This window comes from Callorhinus ursinus, unplaced genomic scaffold (genome assembly GCF_003265705.2).
Source record: "Callorhinus ursinus isolate GAN/ISIS: 27379988/994484 unplaced genomic scaffold, GSC_fseal_2.0 scaffold5, whole genome shotgun sequence".
Classification (NCBI taxonomy): Eukaryota; Metazoa; Chordata; class Mammalia; order Carnivora; family Otariidae; genus Callorhinus; species Callorhinus ursinus.
In genome coordinates this window covers 34,869,247-34,881,844 of record NW_027397067.1, presented here as the reverse complement: position 1 = coordinate 34,881,844, position 12,598 = coordinate 34,869,247, and the positions used below count along the sequence as shown (strand labels likewise).

The 12,598-nt window shown below is 38.9% G+C and overlaps 1 protein-coding gene across 1 annotated transcript in view; it reads left to right on the top strand.

Moving 5' to 3' along the window:
• The window catches only part of CNGB3 (cyclic nucleotide gated channel subunit beta 3), a 136,778-nt gene that overhangs the window by 107,588 nt on the left and 16,592 nt on the right, over positions 1-12,598 (top strand). The window contains exon 15 of the mRNA XM_025870561.1: positions 6,586-6,704. Coding sequence (XP_025726346.1) covers positions 6,586-6,704 — 119 coding nt within the window. The remainder of the gene's footprint in view (positions 1-6,585; positions 6,705-12,598) is intronic.

Below are 12,598 nucleotides of genomic sequence, written 5' to 3'. Positions count from 1 at the left end.
GTTTTGTAAAAGAATAATCTACTCTGAGTTCAAAATGGAACAAGACAATATGGATTTCATTACTTACATAAGTGTGAGAAGTCTGAAAAGTTGTTTTGTATAAATGTAAATCAATTGTCACACCCCATTAATGCCAAATATTTAAAGTGGAGAAAAAAGTTATAGAAGTGAAAGGTGGTTCTGCCCTTTTTATGTCTTCAGCAAGTTATCAGTTACCTCCATTTTGCTCTCCCAATTAGTGGATAATTAATGCCACATTCTTTCCAATTTTACTGTAATTTTTACGATTATAAAAGTAATACATGCTCATTATTTTTAAAATAGAAAACACATAAAGGCATAAAGACAAAAATTTCACCACCCAGAAATAACCACTACTCATATATTATAACCTATATTTTATACTGATTAGTGGCTAGATAAAGCTGGTTTTATAAAACTGACATACTGTATTTATATTTTGTCATGTAACTATATATCATATGAATATTTTATTAACTACTCATTTATCTTTTACAACCTCATTTTTAAAGCTGCATAATATTATAGTCTATGAATATATTATAAACAACTTTCAAATGTTTGCTATTATAAATAACTCTACAATGAACATTTTTGCACATCTCTGAGTTCTAACTTAAGGGAGGAGAGAAGGAATGCTGACTTTGGGTTTTGTATCTTGGGAGACTAAATCAATAGTGAAGTCAATAATCAGAATAAAAAGTAGAGGAAGATGAGCAGTTTAAAGAAATGAGAAATGATCCAAAACCCTGGGGAGTTCACAAGCAAGTGGTGAGAAGCACTTATATCATTCCAAAATAATGTGTTAGGTGTTATGGTAAACATAAGCTCAGACTGTTATAGGACACAGAGTAAGGATACTTGTCCCACTGGGGTACTGGCAAGTCTTCCTGGAGAAGATGCTATTCAAGCCAAGTCTTAAAAAGTGAATTTACATGGGGTCACCTGGGTGGCCCAGTTAGTTAAGTGTCCAACTGTTGATCTCAGCTTAGGTCTTGATCTCAGGTTCGTGGGTTCAAGCCTGGCATTGGGCCGGGCATGGAGGCTACTTTAAAAAAAAAAGAAAAAGAGCCAAAAAAATGAATTTACATGAACCAAGAAAAAGAAGAAATAGGCATTCCAGATAGAGGAAAGAATTAGCATGAGCTAAGGCAGAAAGAAACTCTCTGCAGAGGAAGTTCAGAAAATTACAGTAAGTCAAAAGTTAGAACATTCTAGTACCATTTATTCAAAAAAGTCAGTATTTTTGAGTGTTATGGCCAGGAACTGTGCTGAGTACTGGGTATGATCAACACTGCAGGGGTATTCAAGTCACAGTGTACATCAGTATCACCTGAAATTAGAAGTCTGGGCTCCATCCCCAGCAATTCAATGGGTTAGGGTGGAGCTCACATATCAATATTTTTTAAAAGCTCCCAGATGACTCTAAAATGCAGCCAAAGTTGAGATTCACTGGCCTGATGGAAGAGACAAACAATAAACAAATGAAATTAAATAATACATAACTCCGAAATGTGCTAACTTCTATAAAGGAAAAATAGAATTCTCTAGGGAAGCGTGTCGTGGCAATGGCACTTATTTAGATTTGGAGGTTGAGAAAGGGGGAGGTTGTCAGGTTGTCAGCCATGACCTTTACAAAATATAAAGAGAAATATTTCTGTATTAATAAGGTGGAGAAGACAGCATTTTAGATGAAGACTTGGAGCCAGGAGGTAGGACAAAGCTTGGCATATTTACAGAATGGAAGCAAGTGATCAACTGGGATAATGGTGTAAAACAAAGTCAAAAGTATAAGGTATTTCAAGGCATCTAGGTGGAGATAGCTGGTGCACAGGTAGAAATCAGTCTAGTTTGTGAGAGGATAGAACTAGAGGTAAATCTTGGGAACCACCATATGGAAACCAACTTCATTAGAAGCTCATGAAAGGTAAAAGAAGAGGGCCAAGGCCTGTAACTTTGAAAAATGCCACTATTTATGGAGGAGGTCAAGGAAGAAGAATCAGAGAAGGAGCTATCAGAGGTAAAGGAGGAAAAATAGAGGAGAGATTGTGACATAATAGAAACCAAGAATATGCAATCCTACACAAATTAGTCCAAGGTAAAAATAGGCAGGTTGGTGATATGAAATCATTTTCATTGAAATGGGAAATATAAACCACAGCTCAGTTTAAGGACCCCTTTAGGGCAGTGGTACATTTGGAATGACATGGCCTTAATGCACCAAAATGGCCTTTCAATTTGTTCCAATAACAGCAGGGACTGGAAATTGAGATAACTCATAGAAACTTTAACACCCATGCCCCTAAGCAGTGCAAATTTGCTTAACAAAATGTGAAATGCAGAGTAGATACAGCCTTCTCATTTCTAATTCCTTCCTCACATACATCCAGCACTCAATAATAAAAACAGATCAGAGAACACAAGTGAGGGGAGGAAAGAAGTAGGGGAAAGAGCAGAAATGAGAAAACATGAGACTACCTGCCACATTGCTTTGCTTTTGTTTTTAAGAGAGGAGGATTTAATTCATAGTAGATATAGACAGAGATGAAAAGTTGTTAAATTCAGCTTTGTTTTTGCTTATCATTTCTACAAATCACTGTAGGAAACAGGAAGGAAAAAACTCATATTCTATTGGCATTTGCCTTAATAATTGAAGAAATGTCAGGGCTCGGGATGAAGTTTGCAGACCTGCCTAATCTTCAAGATGACTCCCAAATATACTGAGTGGGTAGCTTGAACCATTTCAAAGAATACTTGGGAATTTTCCCAGAATCAATTGCAAGAATTAATTTGAGTGTCAGAATGCCCCTTCTGAAGAATATATCCTTCTACATAGGAACCCTGAAAATTTGAAGTGCTCTCTCACTAAGGGTTACTTCACTCTACATGAAGCTCTTGCATTTCTACACTTTCTCCAAATTAGTACATAAACCAACCATAAAAGCTTGGTTTGATCTTATTTTGCACATGCTGTCAGACCTTGTTCTCTGAGGAATGTCTACTTCATTTGAATGCTAATTAAACTTGCAGGAAAGGCTTAAATTAGCCTAGAAATATGCAAGAAATCGTGGAAGTTTTGGTTCGTTGATTATGCCAGATCTCCTTGGAAAATTATTGAAATGATCATTAAAAAATAATTAAAAGTGCTGAACTATATTTAAATGCCCATTATGTACTTCTACCTCCAGTCAGTTGTAATAACTGCCTTTGGAAAATTGTTCCAGTTCCTTGAGAATTACTTCATGCAAAGAATAAGGAATATAGCCCTGTAGTAATCACTACTTCCTGGAGTATCTCTTGGAAAACTAATATTCAGATACTTTTCCTTTTTTTAAATAATTCATAGCTATTTTATTGATTTTTAAGAGATTGATGTTGATACTGGATTTATCATTAGATATGATCTATCTCTATATATTCTATAGAGTCAGGTGACATAGGTGCTACTAGTTCTAATGCTACCATCTGCCAACCTTGTAAATTTGCTCGACACTTAACTTTTCAAGCCTCTACTACCAATTTTTAAATATCTTTGACCTCACTGGGATTTTTGCAAGAATTATATGAGTTAAGATCCCTGAAAATGCTTTGCAATTATAAAGTAGCATGTTCTGATGGAACAAATGCAGGTATTAAGATAAGGAGCAATGTAAATATCAGATATTATTATGATTTTTAAAAGTACTGTGTAAATGTAAGATGTAGTTGTTAACATTGATATTATGGAAATAACTGTAACAAGATCCATCTGTCTTGGAATTCTACTTTGATCTATGTTTGAGAATAAATACATGCTTAATATTATACACAGTGCAAAATTTAAAAATACTTGCATTGCACAGTGCATTCTAGGCTTCCTTTTTTTGTTTTAAAGCTTTTATTTATTTATTTGACAGAGAGAGACACAGTGAGAGAGGGAACACAAGCAAGGGTAGCGGGAGAAGGAGAAGCAGGCTTCCCACCAAGCAGGGAACCCGATGTGGGGCTCGATTCCAGATCCCAGGACACTGGGATCATGACCTGAGCAGAAGGCAGACGCTTAACGACTGAGTCACCCAGGCGCCCCATCTAGTTGCTTCTAATTACTGTCATGGAGCTTTGGCTAGTCAACTGTGCTGATCTGTGCCTTTATTTTTCTTTCTGTAAAATGGAAATAATAGTGCTTACTTTACCTTCCTCATAAAAGTAATGGGAAGATAAAATGAGAAATTCAATGTCACAGATGTTAACTAAGAGGTAGAATCTGAAAACTTTAAATTCAACCTAACAATTAGAATATGACAAGAATTAATGTTCAGGAAAGGGAAACAATCAGGGTGCCTGGGTGGTTCACTTGGTTGAGCGTCTCTTTCTTGGTTTCGGCTCAAGTCATGATCTCATGGGTCTTGAGATCAAGTCCCATATGGGGCTCTGCACTCAGCAGGGCATCTGCTTGAGATTCTCTCCCTCTGCCCCTTCCCACACTTGCGCTCACTTTCTCTCTTTATCTCTCTAAAATAAATAAATCTTTTTTAAAAGGGGGGGTGGAATGAAAACAAACCTTAGTATTAAAGGTCTTCAAAACTTCCCAGAAAATGGTTAAACTATAATTTCCCTCATTCATAAATGAGTGCCTATATCATAAGCCCTATGCTCAGCACTGGAACAAAATAAGCCATCACAGAGCAGAAACTGTAATCAACATTGTTTAATCCTGAGTTAATTTATTGTATTTTAATCTTTTGAAAATATGGCTAATGGGGATGCCTGGGTGGCTCAGTCGGTTAAGCATCTGCCTTCGGCTCAGGTCATGATCCCGGGATCCTGGGATCGAGTCCCGTATTGGGTTCCTTGCTCAGCAGGGAGCCTGCTTCTCCCTCTGCTTGTGCTCTCTCTCTCTCTCTGACAAATGAATAAATGAAAATATGGCTAACAGGAATATTTAGTGAGTTCAAATAACCAGTCCCCTCCTGAACCAAGTAAGTAAATTCATTGTGTTCATGCTATTATTTTATTCCTCAGGGTGATTGAGACCCAATTCACTAAGAGTTATAGGTGTTATTATCCAAATAGTTTGCCTAGTATTATGCAAACCAGCTTATTTAGAATTTAACAGCTTTTCTTGACCCAATTGCAATTAGGTCTCTTGTAAGACATATTTATTCTTTTTGGATCTTGGAGCAAGAAGAGATCTTCAAAGGGTCCCACAACCACCCATTAGTTTGGTGATTTGCATAATTCAACATAAAGTTATATTCATGGCTTAAGATTTATTATAGCAAAGCATACAGTGTAGGAACAGGAAGAAAAAGTTATACATAGGCAAAGACTAGATAAATCAGGTGCAGGCTTCCTAGGTCCTACTTCTGAGAGGGTCATAAGGATACATTTTTCTCTCCAGCTTGTAGACCTAAAGACAAAGACAAAATGTCTCCACCTAGGGAAGTCCATCAGAGTCTTGAGGTCAAAAGTTGTTAAATGGTGCTGGTCACATAGCTACATGACTAGCCATGATTCAGACTCCAAACCAGATACCAAATACACATCATAAATCTTTGTGTTTACACTAAACAATGTTGACAGCCTGGTACATCCTGCTACACTGCCCTAGGCATACAGGATAACACTATTAACCGGTGACTATGTGAACATTCCAGGATTTTAGTCCTCAAGGCTTGAACAAGCATCATTGCCCTGACTCCAAGAGTCCCCAGAGATAAGCAAGACTGAGTAAAACAACCTGATACATTGACACTTTCCTTTAAATATGGAACAAGAATAATAGCTTAAAGGTCTCCTATGCTCCAATTACTAAATTCAGACCTCAGTGTTATAGGCAGAAGGGTGGAGTTGACCTTTGAATGGCTGTAGCCCATGTGCTTTTGATATACCAAGCACCTTCTTCTAAGCATAGCACTGGCACCAAAGCTGGGGTGACTATGCTTACAACCAGTTATTTCCTCTACCCGTACCTGTCCCTGAAACAATGTGCTGGGTGCCTGGGTGGCTCAGTCAGTGAAGCGTCTGCCTTCAGCTCAGGTAATGATCCTAGGGTCCTGGGATCGCGCCCTGCATTGGGCTCCCTGCTCAGAGGGAAGCCTGCTTCTCCCTCTCCCACTCCCCCTGCTTGTGTTCCCTCTCTCGCTGTCTCTCTCTCTCTGTCAAATAAATAAATAAAATCTTTAAAAAAACAAAACAAAACAAAAAACACAAAAAAATAAAACGCTAAGAAAAAAAAAAAAGAAACAATGTGCTGACTGAAACATCTTTACCTGTCCAGTGGTGGCATACAGTGCTTACCTGTCCAGTGGTGGCATACAATGCTTACATGTTGGGAAGTATCCAATGGAGTGGCATATAATGGTACATGTTGGGAAGTATCACTTTCCTAATAACTTCTTTTCATGTGCTATGTCCAACCAATGTCAATAACTAACTCAAGTCTTAAGATAATTACTTTTACATTGATATTTCTTGCTTTCTTTATTTGTATTTATTCCTCTGGAACAGTTTTTATTTCTTAATTTGGGACATAATTGTCAAGAGTAAAGTGACTACTATTTCCTCTTTATATATGGCATACAGGGAGAAATTGGCAAGGAAATGTATATCATCAAGCAAGGAGAAGTCCAAGTTCTTGGAGGCTCTGATGGTGCTCAAGTTCTGGTTACTCTGAAAGCTGGAGCAGTGTTTGGAGAAATCAGGTATCTTAAAGATACATCATAAGTATTAAAGTCTATTATTCATCATAAAAGAAAAATCTTAGGTCATAAAATAACTAAGGTTCTTGCTCAAATTTGGCAAAGGTTTGATTGTTCTGAGAACATAGGTAAAATAAGGATTTTCAAATTTCTATTTATCCCTTCTTCCCCCAAAGACCTAGCTCATTCAGCTCCTTAGTCCCAGGACCTGGTCAGTGTCTGGCATAAGGTAGATACTCAGCATATACTGAATATGTATATATGTGAATGAATCAATGATGAAAGAAGAGGTTGGGAGAGTTAGTTGTCAGATTGTTGGAAAACTTAAATGTCAGGCTAAGAGAGCAGTTTTGAGTAGGCCAAGGAGGTGAGAAACAACAAGATTTTACAGGTCTTTTAGGCCATGGTACAGAATTTATATTTTATTCTAAATACAAATGGATACCAGTGGAGGATTTTAGGCAAAAGTAATACAATTTGAATTATGATTTTAAATGACTACTCCAACAGCTATGTGGAGAAGAGACAGTAGAAGATCAAGAATAAAATAGAGGAAAGCAATTAAAAGTCAGCTGTAGCAGTTCAAGTGAAAGACAATGGAATCTTGAACTAGGTTAGTGGCTCTGAAGGGGAAGAGAAGGTTGTACTGTCAGGCAGTTATTAATATATCAATTTCAGAATTGAGAAAATTGAAACTTTAAGGCACCAGTTATCTTGCCCAAGATAACATAGCTAATAGGTAGAAGGGACAACATTTAAACCTGAGTTTTGTGGATCAGGGTCCAGTGATCTTTGCACCACGCTACAAAAGAATGATGTTCATCCAACCTCTGACTTCATAGCTGCTAAGAAATTATCTTCAGAGTTCCAGAGATATGGATAATTTCAGATGACTTCATATTTGTATAAGAGAGATTTCCTTAGAATGCTGAAGCATCTTATTTCTCTGTTGACAATGAGGCCTCCCTTTTTTTATTATTTTTTCCTTGCTTAAAATAGAGTGGACACTCCTGTGAGGATCCTGCTTTGGGGCAGTGATGGAAACACTTCCCAGAATGTCCAAGATTTTAGTTATTTGCTCATCTTCTATTGCTTCCTTACTGGGAGTCCTTGCAAAAGTGATTTAATATCTTAGTGACTTAACCACTGCAATCTTCAAGGTCATAAAACATGCAACAGTCTAATCTGAAACATTACAGAAATTAATTAGCTGACCTCTCCCAAGGGTTGAGTACTCCCTGAAGAATAAAGCTTTATAAATACAAGTATGTTAATTGCTGATACTATCATCACAGGAGGAAATACTCTAGGAATAGAATCCAGGTGCTGCTGAGCTGCAATTGAAAAGAATCTTAGATTCTTGACAGTAACTTCTCAAATAAATCTCCTATTACCCATTTGGTTTCTAAGGCCAAATTGAAACCAGTAGACCAGGCAAGCTCTATACTTCCTCAACAGTCTGGTTGATTCAAGCAAAAGGGAGTTTTTTGCCTTGATTCTCTTGGCTATAGTGGAGGAGAAACAGGATGCATCTGGCTCTTCCCAGATACCCACAGGCTTCATAGGCTCACAGCTGTCATATGCCCCTGGAGCTCTAGTTATTTATTCCAGTGATGGAAACATGACCGCCAAACAAACATCTAGATACTGGAAAGATCTGGTGATCATCTTTACTACTCAAAAATGCTGTGACCTTTGTTAAAATGAACTACATCCAGCACTATCATATAGCATTTTTTTATGTTATGTTAATCACCATACAGTATCATATAGCTTTTTAAAGAAGGTTCTTTTTTCTGAGGAAAAAAATAAGAAAGAAAAGAATTGAGGGCTTTCAAGGACATTATATATTAATCTAAAAGAACAAAGCCCTGACTAAAATATAGATTTACAGCCTGTCATGGAGAAAACCCAGACCACACTTCCAATTAATATCTGAAGAGTACAGACACCCATTTTTAATAGAGAGACCTAGGGTCTGCCAAAGGATGGTCTTGTAGTAGTTCTGACTCCATTGTTTTCCTTACACATACACTAAGTGCCAAGTCTTATTCACCAAATGTATTTAACCACTTCCTATCCTCCTGCATCTCACCATTCTTGAAACACATCTGAACTTCTACCATTGGTATTGCTATTGTGATTTCAATAGATTTGAAATGTCCTCCCCCTGGAAAATATCTACTCACTCTTCAGGATTCAATTCATGAGTCACCTTTCTGAAGCCATCTCTAATCACCCCCGAAACAATTAGATGCTCCCTGTTCTATGCGTCCATACTATTTTATTCATGACTTTACTATAGTAGTTACCACTGATTTATATTTAATTTGTTCAAATGGATCTTCCCAACAGATGAAGCTATTAAAATATAAGAACTAGAACTTTCCATCTCTATGTCACCTGCAGCCTCATAAAAATAATACAATAGACCAATGACATCACCAAGGTGGCAACATAAATTCTTCCTCACTTTGCTCTTCCTCACAAGCACAATTAACAGCTATTAGAAAACAAGACACTACTGAGAGAATCCTGGAACACATGGGTGAGGCTGAAGCACCCACTGCACCACAGAGACCAAAAGACTGCATTAGAAGGGTAAGAGATGTGACTACACAGTGACCACATTGCCACTCCCCAAGACCAGCATAGCACCACACAGAGAGGTCTCCCCTGAGCCTCCAGTTTCTCCAGTGTGAAAAGAGAACCCAAGGGGGACAACCATCCCCCCCAAGCATTGTGGGAGTCCATACTCTGATCTTTCACCACAGGGATTGCAGGAGAATCTGTGAGTCTCACCCCCTGGGAATCTGACTGTGATGGAGAAGAGAGGAGAGGCTTGCAATAGCCAACAAGTGGATCTTGTCAGACTAAGTTCATACTTGCCAGCCCAGGCAGTAATCCTAACCAGCAGCTTTGCAGAACCAAATCAGGAATGCACTCTGACCAAGGAACTCAGCAAAAGGCAGATCTGTCTGATTCTGATCTTCAAACAAGGAGATTTGCAGATCTTAGAGCCCTATTTGCCTTCATCCAGGCAAGGAGCTAAATCAGCCCCACCCACTGTGGAGAGTCTTCTGGCCCCATCTGACCAGAAGGGCTAGTGACAATTCCTGGAAGCAGTGTAGGCCAGTGGCACTCAAGCCAAAAGGCAGGCAGGCCAAGTTGAACACCCCCAGAAAAGCCAGTACTGGGCATGGAGCATTCCCATGGTATACACAGGCAAGGGGATTAATTCATAGCAAGGCTAAGAGCAGCTCTCCTCAACCATACAACATGTTTGGGAAATTTAGAAGAGCCTAGAGCAGTCCCTTTCCCTCCCACACAAGCAAGGGAGCTAAGAAATAGCCCCACCTGCTTTGGAGAGTGCCTTCTGGCCTTATCTGACCAGTAAGGGCTGGAGACAACTCCTGGAAACTATGCTGGCCCAGTGGCACTGAAGCCACTCAATCAAGGTAAGACAGGCAGAGCTGATAGTTTGCAAAGCAAAGCCAGTGGCCCTGTTCAGTCAGGGAACCTGGGGTGCAGGTTGGCTTGAGTTAGCAAACAGTGAGTTTTACCTGCTTTAGAGCTGCTTTTCCTGCTGTGCCCAGGTAGGTAATCTAATTTACACCCCTGCTCATCGCTGACTACAACCTTTAGCCTATCCAAATAAGGAACCCAACCAGAATACACAGGAAGCTACATAGCCCATTCAACTGCCCTACATACAGTGACACTTGAACAGAGAGTACAGCCCACAACTTCTCCCATCTAAAGAGAAAAATCAGTGGCCTTACCTAACCAAGGAATTCAGTATACACTCTGGCCTGATTTAGGTCGCCAAACAATAAGCTGGGTCCCATCCTGCTGCCCTGCTACATCAGGGAAGCTCATTTATAGCTGCATCTACTACTGAATAGTGTACCCAGTCTAGACCATCTAGTAAGCCTGACCAGAGAATCCAGGCAACCATGGAGCCTGTCTTCCAGCTTCACTTGGATAGGAAGCCAGTCAGCAATCCTAGCCAGCTGTTCTCAGCCAATGGTACAATCCCCCATCTCCATCCTTAGAATTTGAACAATTGCATCATATAAAAATTGACTGTAATAGCAGACCACACCTGCCCAAGGACTTACCAGCAGACACCCAGAAACCCAAATTGAACTGACTGGTGAAGAACTGTCTCTGCCAAAGCAAACCTGTAAAGTCTGGAATTGGAGCCCAATTATTCAAATGTGCAAATAATAATGTAAAAAATCAAGGATCATGAAAAATGAGGCAAATATGACAACACCAAAGGAAATTAATAAAGCTCCAATAACTGACCCTAAAGAAATTGAGATCTATGACCTGTCAGACAAAGAATTCAAAATAATCCTCTTAGGGAATTCAGGGAACTACAAGGAAACATGGACAGACGATTGAACAAAATTAGGAAAACAATGCATAAACAAAATAAGAAATTCAACCAAAGATGTGTAGGGACGTGTCGTCAAGAATCCTTGAAACCCCTGGATGTTCTATGTCTCTCCCTGATCTCACTGCACTAAGTCTATGCCCCTTTCTCAACTTGACCTCACTTGGTTACATCAAGTAAGGAGAAGTAATAGTCATCTCTGCATATCAAAAACTAGAATCTTTCAGGATGCCTGAGTGGCTCCGTAGGTTAAGTGTCTGCCTTCGGCTCAGGTCATGATCCCAGGGTCCTGGGATGGAGCCCCACATCAGGCTCCCTGCAGGGAGCCCACTTCTCTCTCTGCCTGCCACTCCCCCTGCTTGTGCTCTCTCTCTCTCTCTCTCTCTCTGACAAATAAATAAAAATCTTAAAAAAAAAAACCTAGAACCTTTCTAAATGCCCACCAAGAGAACATTAAATACCCTAAATTGTGTTGTAGCTTTTAAATGGAATACTATGGAACCCTCAAAAATAATGCTATGGTTGGGGTGCCTGGCTGGCTCAGTTGGTGGAATGTGTGACTCTGGGTCTCAAGGTTGTGAGTTCAAGTCTCACACTGGGTGTAGAGATTACTTAAAAACAAAATCTTAAAAAAAAAAAGAAGTTCAACCAAAGAAATAGAATGATCAAAATATATATATGTATATAAATGCAAGAGTTAAAAAGCACAATAATTGAACTGAAGAATTCAATAGATAGTTTCAAAAATAGACTCAACCACACAGAAGAATCAGTGATCTGTAGGTAGGACTTTGGAAATTACCCAGAAGAGCAAAAAGAAAAAATAATGAAAAAAGTGAAAAAGGCCTACAGGGGTTATGGGACACAATGATGTCTTGATACATTAACACTATCATTATATAATGACCTTCTTTGTCTCTTTTTACCATTTTTAACTTAAAGTCTATTTTGTTTAATATAAATATAGCTACACTAACTCAAAAAGATATCTGCAATCCCGTGTTCATAGCAGTATTATTTACAATTGCCAAGACATGGAAATAACCTAAGTATCTACTGATGGATAAATAGATAAAGAAGTTGTATTCAGGGGCACCTGGGTGGCTCAGTCGGTTAATCGTCTGCCTTCAGCTCAGGTCATGATCCCAGAGTCCTGGGATTGAGCCTCACATAGGGCTGAGCAGGGAGCCTGCTTCTCCCTCTCCCTCTCCCTCTGCCACTCCCCCTGCTTGTGCTCTCTCGCTCTCTCTCAAATAAATAAATATTTTTTTAAAAATAATTGTATTCCTATATTTATATATATGAATATCCATACATATGAATATTACTCAGCCATAAGAAATCCTGCTATTTGCAACAATATGGATGGACCCTAAAGGCATTATGCCAGGTGAAATAGGTCAGACAGAGAAAGAAAAATATTGTATGATCTCAGTTATATGTAGAATCTTGAAGGAAAGAAGGAAGGGAGGGAGGGAGAGAGAGAGGAAGAGAA